Below are 17,931 nucleotides of genomic sequence, written 5' to 3'. Positions count from 1 at the left end.
TCCATAACTTGTGAGTGTATGTAAGTACCATACAACTACTAACTGAAGTAATAAAAAATTAATTAATATTAAAAGATCTATAGTATTATGAAACAATCAAATTGTTTTAAGTTGTGTTTCGATTTGATATCAAATATGGCTAATATTTCAATATTCCTATTTATATGACTCGGGTACTGTTAAATAAGTTTGTTATTTTATCAAAATACGATTACTTATTTACTGCAAATTGTATTTTACATACATATAATGACGTATAAGTTAATTAAAAATCATACAAATATATGGAAATGTTTAAAATATCAGATGTAAATTTAAAAATGCTATTTGAAATACTATTAGAACACCATATTTATTTCAATCGTTAAGTAAATTAATACATCGATTTACAATATATTTTATAATAATGCATAATAATATATATAATCCATGTAAATAAATGAAACAACTGCACAAAACCGGTCATAAACGGAAAACGCAAAAAAAAAAAATACGAGGCATACAGTATGCTGCTGATTGAAATATCATTGAACTAGGTATCTATATGTTCAAGGCATTTCAAATAAGAGCAAAGCAGAACATTACAAGACATGGTAGCTGAATTCCTTGAATATTAATGTATTATAATACATCTATGCATGAAATATGATATATTTATTGTAAATTGCATAACTTCATAAAAATAATAATTCATTTCAATCAATTTTACTGAAAACAAAATAAATAATACAACAGATGATCATTTTATTCAACATAAAATCGTTTTTATTTCTAAAAGTATTAATGGTTTAGATTCATTCATTTATTTTAAATTACTCAGGATGTTATACCTAGATAAGTTTACTGGTTTATTGATAAAATCATAAAAACTATATCGTAAGCTTGTTTAATATTTATTGTTTACATATATTAAAAAGTAACGTCTGTATTTATTAAAATAATTTCAAAGTATTTTTAAAACTAGTAGGTATACAATTTTTTTTAAACTACTTTTATTACAATGCGTGATACTATCACTGTTATGTATTTTAAATCATATTAATACACAATTCAAATATATGAATTGATTAAAATTTAATTTTTATTTATTAGAATATTAATTTATTTAAAACAGGTAAAATTAAAAACAATTTATTATTTTATATTAATTAATTATATTTTCTATAAGACTATGCAGCCATATTATATAGGTAATAAATAATAATAATATAATAAATTCATTATGAAATATATATTTCCATTTAAAATATTTACATTAGTGGTATAAATATATGTTGAATTCATCTTTATTTTTAAATATAAATATAGAGTGTCTTAAAAATAATAGTTTAATAACGGGGGAAAAAATAACCGTTACTACGTATTACATATATTTGTATTTTTTTTTACTCATTTAATTTATAATTTCCTTGTGAAATAAATAACAGTAATTTTGACTCTATTTTGTACATAAATACACAATCGTAATTTTAATAGTTATAGAGTCAAGGTTTTTAAGTTGCCGTATAAGATATTGGTGCCGTAGTTACTACCGTTGCTTTTAATTGTTGTTCGTGTTGATGTTGTTGTGGTTGGTTTTGATATTGTTGTGGTTGGTATTGATTTTGTTTTGGTTGTTGTTGTTGATGATGATGTTGATGTTGATGTGGTTGGTTTGGATTTTGTTGTGTTTGGTGTTGATGTAGATGTGGTTGGTTTAGATTGGACTGTGGTTGATTTTGATGTAGATGTTGTTGGTTTGGATTGGACTGTGGTTGATGTTGCTGTGGTTGATTTGGATTTAGTTGTGGTTGATTTGGATTGAACTGTGGTTGATTTTGATGTAGATGTGGTTGGTTTGGATTGGACTGTGGTTGATTTTGATGTAGATGTGGTTGGTTTGGATTAGACTGTGGTTGGTTTGGATTGGACTGTGGTTGGTTTGGATTGGACTGTGGTTGATTTGGATTGAACTGTGGTTGGTTTGGATTTTGTTGTGATTGATTTGGATTTGGCTGTGGTTGGTTTTGGAATATATTTGGATTTAAAAACTGTTCATTTCCATTCCGCTCTAGGTTATTAATAAATTGCTTCATATATTCTCCATTTGGGTCAAATTTGGCAGCTACTTCTCTTAATATATCCGGTTGGTGATTATTCAGGTAACACATCATTTTTTCAATCACTCTTTTTTGTAATTCAGTGCAATGTGCACATTCGTTTTGGATAGCATCGGGAACCATACCTGCTACGACAAAAGTGGGTTTAATAAAATCTGTTTTAATAAATATTTATCAAATACCTTATGATCAATTATACAATTAGTTTAATACATAATATTATAGTGTAGATTGCTATAGAATAATAGAACTACAATTTATTTTTATTTTGGAAAAATAAGTAGTGGGATGAAAAATATGAACTAAAAATATACTGAAATTTGAATTTAGTTTGTAATTATAAAAGATTGATTATGATTTTTTCATTAAAAAGTAAAACTGTAATATCCACCAACGTTAGACAAAAATCGTATAAAAAATAGTGATATTTATGGTATATCCATTTTTAACGAAACTAATTTTGTTGTAATTTAATAAAAAAAACCGAAATACAAAGACTTACGTATCTGATAAGTTAAATTTAAAATTAATTATAAATAATTACATTGGAAAAACAATTATAAATAAAATTGAGTACAAGCACTCAATATATTTCAAAGAACATTTTATAATACAATTATATTACTATTATTTACTTATTATATTATTAGTTATACACTTATATGGCATGTTAAGCTAATTTATAATAAAAAAAAAAATTTATATATAATAGTAAATATGGATGAATTAGGTATATATATATATTATATATATATATTACAATATGAAATCTATATTATTAAATTATTATACTTACATATTTAACATACTTGGGGGTAAAATAATCATGATTTAAATGATAAATAGCTTAAAATTAATATAATTAAGCATTATGTATAAAAAAATATTAGTAAACATAATGATAAAAATTACAAATCCTTTTTCGATTAACTTTTTTTTTGAATTACAATAAAAAACCTAAACTTATAAATCAACAAACAGGGACTTTATGTTTTATTTTTAAGCTAAAAAACACAAGTATTCGAATATATAAAATGCCTATAATTAGCTTAAAATTATTTTGATTATTTTAGAACTTATGTGAAACCTTGTTAAATTTTTTCAAGATATTTTAATTTGTATAATGACAACATTTTTAAGTTAGATTAGAAGTTCATAAAAAAATCTCAAAATCATATCATGTATATAAATACTAATACAAATATTTGGTGAAAATTCAATAATCTATAGTTATTCATTTTTAAATTACAACAAAAAGCAAAACTAATTTTGCCAAAAAATTTACTTTTGACTAAATAAGTACTAACATTATCAACCAAAACCATTTCCAAAATTAACAAATAATAATAATATTTATAAATTCAAAAAACTTAAGTTGTTAATGTAAAACCAATATACTAAATACTACTTTTAAAATCTTTTAAATCTCAATTTTTTAAATATTCACACACATTTCTATTCAATTACTAAGTATATAGTATAATATATATATATATATATGTAATAACTTTTAAACCACTTCTACTGGCTTTTTTTGATTCTAGTTTACTGGCAACTAAAAAAATGTCTTTTGGTTTTATTATTATAGATATCTAAAATATGTAAAATCATTAAAAATATACATAACTATCAATTATACAAAGAATTATTATAATAATTGAAAAAATGTTGGTGAAATATATTTAATAGATTTCTTTTAGCTACAGTGAACTTTTTTTTATTGTGTATTTTTAAGTTTCTTTTTAAAAATGATTAATTTTTACGAAAAATAATATATTTTAAATTTTTATAATTTTAAATACAATAATAATTAGAGTCATTTATTTTTACTATGTATATATTATGCTTATATTATTATAGGTATTATAATTTTACTTATACCCAAATCAAACAAAAATGTATTTTATATTTGATATTAATGGAACAATCTTAATATCTTCTAATTATTTAATGTATACTTACGTTTAATATTATTAGCTTCCGGACTGCACGGTCCATCATCTAAAAAGCAATTGAGGTAATTTTCGCGAATTTTAGAATTTCCCACCAGTCTAGTCGTAAAGCGGTCAATTGCATGGTTTTGTACGTCTTGTCTCTGATTTTGACCACCGTCTATCAGATATTGTGGCATTGGACCACACTGCACCGTTGACACGAAACCTAAAATAATCGTTGTGAAGACCAACTTGAACATGGTTTTTCAAAACAATAGAATAATTACGTTTGAAATAGTAGTTAGATAGATAGTTTATTCTTGTGATCAAGATCAATTATGGGATCTATCGATAGATACGCTGTACTTTTAAACATAGCTGATTTATCCGGAAGTTACCTCTTCTACGCTTGGGTTTCATAGTTCACCGAAGACGGAAACAATGCGGAACTGATTAACCGAAACTCGAATTTACTTAAATATTCAAATAAATAGGTGAATATGGGTGGCTAATAACATTTATTATGTGTCACAATGTTTACAAACCATTATTTTTAATACACTATTTATATTTTTGAAGTCCATTAAATGTAACAAACCTTCTAATTGTTACACATATAGTTTTGCACGTTTTACAAAATAATCGAGAGTACAATTAAATAAAAAAAAAACTGAAATAAAGAAACCTTGAAATATTCTCACGGCGTATCTAAAACGAATTTTCCATAAGATTCCTTGACCGAATTAACTACTGTTATAATATTTTAACAGATTATGGATATTTGTATATTCTTGTTCAGTACATTGTTATAAACGATCCAAGTAAGTACTATTTATTCTGTAATTATCATTAAATTATTCTTATCAAATTTATATGGTTTTTAAATCTAACAACAAAATATTCTTCAGAATTATATTTACCTTGTGTCATAAAGTAACCTATCTAATTCAATAATATTGTATTGTATAAAGTGCATATTTTTATGAAATACTTTAGTCCATAAGGCCATATCACGATATACTGATAACACAGTGAGATATATAAATATTTGTTGAAATAATGAAAACACGCAAGATAAAATCAAATTAAGTTAAATAATTAATTAAATTTTTATAACTTATAGTCTTTTTAATTAATGTTATGATTCGTAATCATAATATTTTTATGTCGATATGCATATATTTTATATCATGATATTTACCTTATATCTTAAATTTTATTTATTATGCTTAATTAATAAAAATATATTTGGTATCACAAAGGTTATTATTTATTAGAAATTAAATTAAGTTCTTTAAAAATATATATTATATATATTTTAATTTATTATGTACCTGTAGTTCAGCGCAACATAAATTAAAATTACTAAAACATTTATAATGAAACTGTACATGTATAAATAGATGGGGAACACATATAAGTAGAATAAACTTATAATATTCTAGTTAGAGAAGATTAATTTTTTTATAGTTATGAGTACAATGACTTATTTAAACTCTGTTGTATGAAAATTCTATTGCTATACCTTAAGTAATCATTTATCTAGTGTTCTAATATAAACGCTGATGATCACAATTTTGAATCTCATATATACATTCACAACAATTGAGTGTACAATATTGAATATTTACGCTGTACATAAATCATTTTATTTCAAGTAACTAACACCCAAAATACTATACTAGCTAAATAAATTACTCTAAACAACATTAAAATAATTAAATGTGTATCTATGACCTATAGAGTATAGTCAATATAAATAAAGACCAGCTTAGTAATTCGCTTTATCTGAAATCTAATTGGGGTTTATATAATGGTTTACAATTTTTATAGATAAATAAAATAATTATTTACATATTTTATATCTTTTATTTATAATTCTTCCTCGTGTTATGGTAATGAAGTAACTTTTAATAATATATTTCATATAAAATGAAGATTTTTTACAATCTTTCAATAGTATTTATAATTAGGTTTAAATATTAAATTAAAAATACTTTTTATTATTTATTAGGATAAGTCACAACACCTAGGTAATTCATTGACAAATGTTTAAAAATATTAATTATCATTGCATGGCACCGGTAATAGTGAGAAAGCAAAATAAATAATGTCAATTATACAGATTGGAAGACTTAATGGTTTATAGAAAGAATTATTAAATGTATATGTGTGTGTTAAATTTGTAGCTTGATTAGAATTATATAAGATTAAATTAAAAAAAAATTCAAACTCATCAACTAGTCTCTCTAGTCATTATTTAGTCGTAAAAATTAAAAATTAAAAGTAGATATATTACCCAAAAAAATAACAATATTAGCGAATGTATTATTAACACCTTACAGTAAAACCTCTAAACTTGAATTTTGACTACGTTTAGTTTTTTTTTATTATTATTAAAATAATAATCAATGGATATCGTATGCCCTTAAAATTAAATACAATATATTATATAAGTTTCAATAATTTCAAAACTTGATTTGTTCAAAACATGTTTTAATCTCATACTGTCATCAACCTATCCAATCACTTCTTTATTATAAATAAAATGAGTACTTTGTAAGATTTTACCTCGATTAGAAATTATTTAATAAGTGGACCCTTGGCACGTGGATAAATATAAAATATAAGTTTCCTCAAAAATATATTATTATTATTTATTTTACCTAAAAATGTCAAAATCCAATGCAGGAAATTTCGAAAAAGAATCATTTGTAGTATAATCTATGTTAACTTTTAAATCTATAAGTTTGATTTATATAAATATGTAAATTTAAACTTTAATTCACATCATAAAACGTATTAACTAAAATGTGTACAAACAAATTTCTCGCTAATCGCTTCACGGCTTAAAATCATACAAAGTAACATTAGTAAGATATTCTACTCCTTTAAATGTATTGTGTAGGAGCAAGTGTATTTTTAGAATCAATATAATTTTTGGAAATGCATGTTAAAAATTAATTATTATTGGCGCTTGTCTTGATATCATAGAAAATTCTCAAAAACTCTTTTATTCAGTATATAAATATAAGCGAGTGTACAATTAATATTTAATATGATTATGTATAGTCAAAGATATAACAAATAAAACTTATAATATGAATGGACCCTGTCCTAGAAACTTATTTCCCCCCCCCACCCATAATTTAGTTTATTTAACAATTAAATAATTGTAAATATTATTAAAACAAGTGGAACTTTTAAAGTATGCTGCACACCTAACATTGTTTCACAGTTTAATGTTTTGAAGAAAATAGTGTATTCTATAGGTGTAACATCATAATATACATATAATATATTTATATTTTCACAACGAAAACGATTTCAAAACTTAAAAATACTATTTAGCGTTTTATCAATAATATACTACTACTTTTCACTAATGAGTAGTAACAAAAATAAAAACAAATAGATATTTGATTATTATCTCGTATGTATATATATTTTTTTAATGCATAAATAATAAATATTATACTTAAAAAAGTTATAAAGTATTATATGAAAGAATCAAAGAGTACAATAAGCGTGAATAAATAAAAGTATTTATGGAATGTGCCATTTTATAACAAAAAAATACATTACTCATTTATATTATGGATAAATAATACAAATAATTATGATTATATTTTTCATTAATTTAAACATTAATGTTCAATTTTTTTGCTTCTTCCGCATAACGTTGTCTGTATGTTCCTTGAGGATCGTATTTTGCTTCAAGTTGTTTCCACATATCATTTTTCTTTTCAAATAAAAACTTAATGATTTTTTCAGAACCCAATTTTTGTTTTTCAGAACAGTCTTCACATTTATTCTCTATTGCTTCTGGTAACCACCCTGTAACCATATTATGTACAAGTCAAATATTAATCAATAAATTTGATAACATAAACACATTAATATAGTTAAAGAATTTATAAGACCATATAAGTTTCTTTGCTTTTTAAGCTCAATATTATGTAGAATTTATTTTTATTTTTTAACAATCAATCTAAAACAATGGAAAGGTATAAGATCAAAAAATAATTACACCTTGCATGGAATAATTAACCTAATATTAAAAAAATGGTTTTATTTTAACTGAATAAATGTATAATATTTTATTAACCAAAAAAAATATATTAATATGTAAGTTAATATGTAAGACGAAAACTGTAAAAATTATTATTCTATAACGTATGAGAATGACAAATTGTATTTTAATTTAATTGTTTTGTGTTAATTGATCAGCTTCTTTCTGATATGCCTGGTTGATTGCCCCATGCATTTCCGCTATAGTGCCCATTAATTCAGGAGGCATATATTGAAATGTATTAGCAAATGCTGCATTCAAAACTTTAACTCCTACGTCTGTAAATAACTTATTTATAGTAATATTTTACAAAACAATTATTTTATGATTTTGCATTTCAAAATGTATAAAATGATAATTAGTTAAGACGTTTTTTTATTCACGTTTGTTTCAATAAAATATACGTTGATGTAACAACGTATTACGTAATACATAATTTGTTATTGGATGACTATACCTATTTATCTCTTTAAAAAATTTATTTTTTCTTTTGATATATAATATTATGTAACATAAATTACGTATAATTAACTACGCCAAATATAACTATTATATTTTTAACGTAAAATACATCAAACCGAATTATGCATTTTTACTAATAAAAATGGAAAAATAAATAACGATAACAATAATTGATGTAAAAGTAATTTGATATGAATATGAATTATCATAAAAGAAAATAATAACAACGTGCATTACAATATATACTATATATTTAATGTACCTATAGGCTATAATATATATTTTTATGAAAAATCAATTATAAAGAAAAATGTTAAAAATGTTTTGGGTTTTACAATATTATAAATATTTTATTGAAAATGATTGGTAAAGAAGAAATATTAATAAACGTAATACGTATATAAGCTAACATATCAATTAATGTTATATATCAAGTTGACATAGTTTATACCAGTAGCTTATAATAAAAAAATAATTAAATAAATTCTAGATATTAGCAAATTCTTAGTAAATTCTTAGAATATTATTGTTATTTTATATTTTAATAGTATCCACCAACTTCCTATTGTACTTTTAAAACTCAATAAACTGTTTTTAAATTTATTAAGCAAAATAAAATAATCAAAAACGATATTTAATTTATGAAGTAGGTATAATTGTTTCATTACCGTCTATAGATAATTAATTAATCAATGCGCAAGTTTAAAAAGAAGTAAATACTCACGTTTAATTTCTTCGCCTTCTGGTGTACATTTTCCCGTTTCCATCAGACACTTGAAGTAGCTGGCGACCAAACGGTCATTGTTCAGAATTTCATCGATATTTACATTATCATATTTAGTAGTATATTTAGCCGGGGCTGTCTGGACCACAGTCATAGTTATAGAGACGCAAAAAGCAATTGCTAGAATGAGTTTGATCATTTTGTTATGTTACGTTTTAGTGTATTGTACTTAAAAGTGAAAAAGACGTCTTATAGCATTCAGAAATGAATTGTAACTTGAAGTAGAATGATTTTTCCATTATATATAGCTACCACAGTCCACAATTCAATGTTACAGAAATATTACATATCTTACCATGACGTCACATATTACGGGGGCTTGTTAGTGTGCTAAACGAACCGAATCGAATATTTTTTGGAATTCCCCTCTATATCAAGCATACAACATTGACTGGACATACATATCAGAAGTATCAGACGCATTTTCTTTCCAATGTAATATGGTAGTGAATATTTCCACCTTGGAAATTGTTTATTCCGGTCACACATGGATAAATAAAATATTAATCCTAAATTGTAACCTAACGTAACAAAGCCTAATTTATCCATGTACTTATTTACTTAGATTTTTAATTCATGGACATTGCCAAAAACATATATTTATTTGTTGTAAAAATAAAATAGTGAAAATCATTTGATTTTTATAAATATAATATTAAATATAACTAAGTATTGTAAAAAATGATAAACTAGTATAATATTCTTGAGGATTAAAAACTACTCCTATAATATATTTTTACATATTATTTCTTTCTTCATTAGTGTGTTGTTTATTGCCATTTTCTTGGAAACTATTGGATAATTTAAAATTTTAAAATAAACCATTTCAGAATAATTAATATATATTCAATTTAGAATTTATACAGTTTAAAACACACTACAACAATGTCTCATTAAATTTATTAATACCTTTTAAATTTCCAATTGATCATCAAACTATTGTAATTTTGGTACAGAATAATATATACTAGCTTCAGTCCAATTTATTTATTTAATCGTGTAATAACTAGGTAATAGTTTAAATGAATAATGTATTCTTTTATTCAATGTTCCAGCAAATGCTAACAAACAATAAAATATAACAACAAATAATAAATGAAAATTAACAAAAATTTGTAACTATAATATAATAATCTTTCTATTGATTTTGTATATTCGTACTTTAACTCGTAATTAATAATTATCAATATATCTTTATGTTTTAAATTTTAAATAATGGCTACATAGTTCTTTTTTTAATTTTTTATGTAAAATAGCAATAATTAATAGAAAATATAATTGAATTTTTGAAGTAAAACAAAATGCTTCATTTTTATTATTTGCCTGACTTGAAATAGGCATTTGTTTAAATATCTAGTCATTTTATTAAATTATGTATACTAAAATTGCTAAAAAATTAAATTCTTTGATTATATGCCTATAGGTTTTTAGTAAAATGCCTGATTTGAAAATATTCCCACAACATATATATATGTATTATGTATATATAGATAAATAGATTTTATTTATGACTTACAGCATTAACCGAAATTATACGTAAATAAAAAATTATGTAAATTTGAATTATATCATTTGATCAAGGTTTATTATTATTATTAAATCATTATGATTAAAACAATTTTAAAGAACATTTATTAAAATTTTGTAATATTAGTACATTAGTTCTTGTATTCTTTACAGGCATTTTTCTTGTTATCTAGGATACTTAAGTCCACACCCTAGTACTAACACTTGTTGCTGATAGATAAATATTAGGTACATAAAATAAGACATAATATATATAGATAAATTATAACTGTTATTACTAGTAGTAATAACAGTGTGTAACATACATATTACATATTATATGTTTTTAGTGTTCGAATTCTAGGCTGTTTGAAAACCATTATAGAATAAATTGTAGGGATAAAAGTTTACCAAACATATCATTAGTAGGTTGTTTATTTCCGTAGAAAAACGTCAATAAAATAACAACAATAATTTCATCTTAGTAACAACAGTATCTTATTAAAATCTTCAATAAAAATAAATTAATATCAGAATTTACTATTTATATCTATAACTATAATAGAAGGTACCTGTCAAAAATCAAAATATTATTAGGTTTAATTTTTAAGCTGCTCAAGTCTTAAATAAATGAATAAATATTAATTAATAATTTCGTATGAAATTAAGTTTACATAATGTGTACAATGTACATTGTGTCTTTATCTTTATCTCTACCTTTATATTATATGATTAAAACGTATAGCGATTTATTTGGATAGATATATCTGAGTTATCCGAACTGATTGATTTACTTTATTTTTGTATTAAACGCAAGTGTTTGTTATGTTAATGAACTATTTAAAAAAATAAGTTTAAAAAAATATTAATTAAAGAGTTATTATAAATATTGTTCCATATTTCCTTATAGTTTCCATAGTTCCATGTAATTACGTAGCAATATTTACAATTCACTACTCACACACATATTATATTTTATAATCCCCACTGCCCCCACGTTTACTTTTGTGTCGTCGTCGTCGTCGTCGTCGTCGTCGTCGTCATCGTCATAAGCGTAGGTTTTTTAATTTCTATTAATTTCTAAATTTGTTTGAAAATATTAGTGAGATATTTGCAGTATACCCGATATCTGTGACTATATATAAGTATTATTAAAACTATAACATAAATCAAATAAGCTTATATTTTATACTGTTTCTAAATATTAAACATATTCCATTATTATAAGTTTATAACTATTAATGTTTTATAAATATTACCTATATATTATAATTATTTAACTATTTTTTCCACTATAACTCGACTGTTACAAGTGATTCAGCTAGTAATGTATAAAAAGGTGTTTTTACTGCCAAATAGTTTTGACCATATCTGATTTATTTTTATTCTAATCAGTTAATATTTATTATATAACTTTAAAGACTAATATTATACAAGATAGAAACTAATTATTATTATTATTTATTACTAATTAATATTATTTATATAAAGTATTTGAAAGCAAAGTATTTAATATAAATAATTATTTTATATTTGATTAACTTTGACAAAAAGATGATTATGTATTATTTCACTATTTTTGTATATTATTAAGTTTTTAAAAATCTACAATTATTTTAAAGTTATAAATTCATAAATTTTTTTGTTTTTATATCTAAGATTGGCAATTTAATTTAATTATTCAACCTATATTTATAAAAATAAAATTTACTGGAAAACTAGATTAATTTTTATGAATATTTAAAGTTAACATATTTACGACATTCAATATTTATTATATACTCGTAAATTAATTGTTTCTTCTCAAAGGTTATATTATCATTATCATTAAATGATAAAATACTCAACTATTATGAGTTATTTATTGACATGAGAAAATTTAGTTTTTTTTCAATAAATGCCAATTAAAAATTATTCATTAGGTCAAAATTTTTAACATTAAATACGAGTAAGATCCCATATAAGTTCTTATATCTACATAAAAATATTAAAAATACACACTCACATTTTTTTATATATATATATATTTATTTTAATTAAGAATTACAATAAAATTCGTTTAAAATTTCAAAAATTTGCAAAACTATTAAATTTATCTACTAAATTTGTAGATTTCTTTATATTTTATATCTTTGTTTTGAAAATTGAATATAAGCTTCTTCATACATAGACAATAGTTCATACTGAAACTATAAAATCTTAAAATATAATATAAAGGAACTAACTTTTATAGACATATTTAAAGTTCAAAATTGGACGAAATAACTTATATAAAAAATAAATAACTATGTTAATTATTATGTTATAATTTAAAAACACTATTTAGTATTTGTGGGAAATTAACACATATGTATATTATATCATTATGAATTTTACTATACGTAATAAAATTTTTATTTATTTTAAAATATGATCTATTTTTACTGTTAGCAGTATTTACAAAAATATATTATTAAATTTAAAGTTATATATTACGTTGATAATATATGAAAAAAATGTTTATTAAATGTTAAATGTGTTTATATATTATATTAATAATATTATTAATATACTATTTATATACTAATAATATAATACCTGTAATATTTTCGAAGAAAATTATACCAACCTGCTGCAGTATCAAAAGTTAAAGTTAAATAAATGACTTTATTAGCTATGTTTATCAAAAAAACATCAGGAAATATTATTTGTATAATCAAATAGACAGGTAAACTGTCTCCGTTCACAATCGTTTTTCGTATACAATGATGACGTATCCCATTGACTTCAAATTTAACATACCCATACAATTGTGACTTACATGACACTTAATGTACAGTATAATAGTAACCATTTACCTATCTTTTTTTCGCTTTTAATATTTTAGAATTAGTCAACGTCCCTAAACACCTCCTTTTACTGATTATTACAATTCCCATTGAAAAACAAAATATTACACTATTAAAATCGTATGATGATAATACCTATATTATCTAATGCCTTTTAAAACATATATTATTGTATATATTATATATTATTATTACCTAACATTTTTAATCTGTATGATTACAGATTTTTAAAAAAATTTCTGATCTATAATTTAAAATTTTTATTGATGCACTTGTGTTGCTCATCTGTAGAACTTCAATAAAAAGCCAATTATTTGGATAATTAATTTGCACTAACGTTGCAAATGTATTATTCCACCCTCCCGATATAGTTTATTCTACTTATATCAACTTTAGTTAACTCAAACACGTTTCATATGGAAGGTGTAAATAATGGAAGTGTTCTTGTAAGTATATTTCATTCTATATATTTTTTAAAAATATTTATTGATTCAGGTGGGAAATATCTCAGTCCAGGGCGGAAACGTCAAATATCTACTAACTCAATCGTAACTATTAAAGATTGAATATTAAAATTAAATATCAATCTTATATGTATGTACCTATTTAATAATAATCATATATTTTATTTAAACATGATATGAAGTAAGACCTTGATTTTACGCTTTCCTTTTATAATAACTCGTTCGAGTACAATTATTACACATGTATTATTTCTACAACCGTAACACTACAACAAATCTATAAAAAAACTTCTAGTCCGATTAGCAATTACAATAACGTTCAAATATAATATAAATATATAACAATTAAATAATGTAACCATTGTTACCATGTATATATCATACCTATCTAAATATTTTCTGCTATTTAATTTACTATAAGTATATTGTGTTAATGAGTTAATGTAATGGAAAATTTAACAAATGGTAAGAAATATTCTAAAAATATGATTAAAATCAAAAAATATAAATAATATTAAGTATACATGAATATTAAGTATGCAATTTATAACTATAAAATATAATATTGTGTATGACTGAAAGAGTAGACTTTGTTTCAAATTGTATTCTATTCTATTATACTAATAATTAATAATTATGAACTTCTATAATTTTTTGTTATTATGAGTCATAATAGGTATGTTGTTATCTGAAGATATAATTTATCTGCAACCGACTGCATCAATTGAATTGTACAACATTATACATTATTTACAATATGTGAGTTCTCCATCTATAATTATTGAACAACTACAGTATACTAATATATACTCGTATTAGGTATATTGTATATAAAATAATAATTTTATATTAAAACTCACTTGATTTGATTTGATGTTACTAGAATATATTGTGTAGTATAATATGTATATATTAAGTTACAATGATTTAAATTACTCACTTGTACCGTAAAAACCTAAAAATTAAATCATGATTTGAAGGAACCACGAGTAAAATATAATAATATATCATTAGATTTATAATTCTATACATGTATTACAATAAATTATACAAAAATAATTGGTTATGGTGAATTAATATTTTTAATTTAAAACCAAAATTGCAAGATTTATCATCCAAAATAGTTTTGTATAAACATGTTTCTTGATATCGCAATAATAAATATAATATTGAGTTTAAAATTCATACCGAAATAAAATTCTAAGGTATTCTAATCTATAATGTATATAGCAAACAAAATGTAGTTTAAATTGAAATTAAAATTGTATATACCTACAAATTTAAAATATTCTTATCACACAGATATAACTCTTTATAATAATATAATGAGTTATAACTTATAACTTAAAACTTATAAGTAATAAGTATCATAAATATACCTACTATTCTATAATGAAGAAATCAATTTTAACATTAAATTATTTTTAATATAATTATAAAATTATATCCTTTTATTTGTATTTGTTTTAATTTTTAAAGGTAAATCATAAAAAACCTAGAAACTAAGTTTCTCTATTGCTCTGTCTATAAAATCTATTAGAAATAATAGTCTAATACTAACAAAGCGTATAAATAAATTTATTCTAAAAAAAAATGTCATAAAAATCATAATGAATGTAATATAACTACTATCTTCAAATTAGTATTTTCAAGATGTCTATCATTTAACAGTAAAATAAAATACAGATACATAAAGTCGAAAAGTTTCAAATCCCTACTCATTATATAAATCGTGATTTTTTTTAATTCTAATTTCCAATTTTTGAAAATTTAAGTTGAAATATGTTTACAAAATGATACTTAAATGTTTTTAAATTACTGTAAAAAAAACATATTAGCACCCTTGTATAAAACTAAGTCTATTAATTAATAAAGTTTAAAACTCTATACATTTTTAATTAAAATTATTTGTAAATTGTTGTGATTTTAATTGAATAAAATTCTATAAGTTGTCCTGGATAATATTCTATAATTCTAATTTTAGTCATAGTCAATTCCCTCTGGTATTAAATTTAATAACACAAGATTTGTTCTGCTGAATTTAAATAGAGTACTGCCATCCTCAGGAAGAACCAACGAAGAACAGACATTGTATCTAGTATTACTTCTAATAACAGAAATTAACTTGCAAACATCAAATGTTTTATCATTCTGTACTGACCTTCGGGTAAAGGCATTTAAACAAGTAAAAATGTACTTATATATGAAGTTATATTTAGAAATTAGTAATTCACTAGTGACTAACCAATGAATTTAATGCGTATATTATTGTGGAATTGTTATAACATAATATTTTTAATTTTTTATGTAGGTATTTAATTTAAACATAAAATCATATAATTATATATACCTATTATTTACATTATAAATATTTATAAATGTTAAATCCTCATTTTTCACGTATAAATGTATAATAGAAGATGTTTACAATTGTAACAAAAACAAAAACTTAATTTTGCCTTCACATAAGCTATATCATATTTTATTGAATAATTCAATGAATATGGCCTTGTTCTTATTTTATGTACCTGTTAAAAATGTGTAGGTACATAATAAAAATAAATTACGAAAAACAAGTACATTATTAGAATAGATTCCATAAATATAATCTTCCTGAATATTTTAAAGAGTTGTAGAGTACTTTTACGTTAGGTACATATTATAAAAAATGAAAATCATAATGCATATAGACAGTAAAATTAGTATTATTGTAGACAACAACAAAATTGTGTTTGACCATAATAGTTTGTAATTATTTAAATATCAAGTAAAAAAAAAAAAAAGGTGATAAAATATTTTTTATTTTTTATTCAAAAAACTATAAATATTTACTAGATTTTATTAGGTAGTGTCAAATACTTAACATTATCGATTTCAAATAATTATAAACAGGTAATTAAAACACAATATTTATGTGGGGCTTGGACGATTGGCTTTCCACACAACACGATCTCATATGTAAGTTCCTACACGAATAAAAATTTTCCTGTAGATACGTAAGTTCCTACACGAAAATGTACCGACGTGACGATTAGTGAATCAGTATATCGCGGGAATACAACACGATTACTATCTACTTATCTTTATATTATATTAAATTGATGTTTTCCTTTTTACTCGATAAAGCTTTAAAAACATAAACTTAATTATGAAAAAAAAATAACGCAGTTGGAATAAATCCAATTAAGCTTATATTAGACTTTGAGATATCAATGCACCAATCAATTCACTATTTTTCCGATAGCACAAATGGATGTCGTTTCCATTTGGACCAAGCTTAGTATCATAAAATTCAAAGCCTAAGTTTTGTACAAGAATTTAATATTGTAAATGATGAATTAAGAAAGTAGCTGGTATACCTATATATCTGGTTTACCATTTCTTTATTTAATATAGAAGTTGGATATTGTTTTGTAGGAAGTCTCGTGGCTACAAAACCAGAAAATAATAAAATGAACGAACTTTGTGATTATTTAGTGATTAATTACATTGATGATAATTGATAATATTACATTTATCCTTAAGCTTGGGATAGTGCTAGTGCTATAATTCTGATAAAAGTCTTACTGCAATTAATGCTTGTAAAAGTTTCCATTCCGTATTCAACTCAAATTTGTATCATCATCAGCTATGCTAATATATTCATAATAACTGAAGTTTTAAAAATATTTGATATTTCAAACAAATACGTATTTAAAAAAAGAACATCAAATTGCAATATTCCTAAAAAAAAATAAGTTTCAAGTTATTACTTGACACTTGTGTAGTTGTGTCTATCTGTC

General features: G+C 22.6%; 2 protein-coding genes across 3 annotated transcripts in view; one reads left to right on the top strand and one right to left on the bottom strand.

Moving 5' to 3' along the window:
* LOC114127688 (protein misato) overlaps positions 1–17,931 on the top strand; it is a 67,986-nt gene that overhangs the window by 42,099 nt on the left and 7,956 nt on the right. The gene's annotated exons all lie outside the window — the stretch shown is intronic.
* On the bottom strand, positions 7,452–9,582 carry LOC114127674 (ejaculatory bulb-specific protein 3). 2 transcript variants are annotated; one of them, XM_027991991.2, is made up of 2 exons: positions 9,292–9,582; positions 7,452–7,870 (listed from the first exon to the last, which is right to left on the bottom strand). In XM_027991991.2, exons 1-2 carry the CDS (start codon positions 9,488–9,490, stop codon positions 7,674–7,676), a joined length of 396 nt encoding a protein of 131 aa, XP_027847792.2. In that variant the 5' UTR covers positions 9,491–9,582; the 3' UTR covers positions 7,452–7,673. The 2 variants fall into 2 exon arrangements, with proteins under 2 accessions (XP_027847792.2, XP_050058421.1); XM_050202464.1 differs by lacking the exon at positions 7,452–7,870 and adding an exon at positions 7,903–8,383.

Source organism: Aphis gossypii, chromosome 3, assembly GCF_020184175.1.
Source record: "Aphis gossypii isolate Hap1 chromosome 3, ASM2018417v2, whole genome shotgun sequence".
NCBI classification, from domain to species: Eukaryota; Metazoa; Arthropoda; class Insecta; order Hemiptera; family Aphididae; genus Aphis; species Aphis gossypii.
Note: the sequence above shows the minus strand (reverse complement) of the source record. Positions and strands in the feature narration are given on the sequence as shown.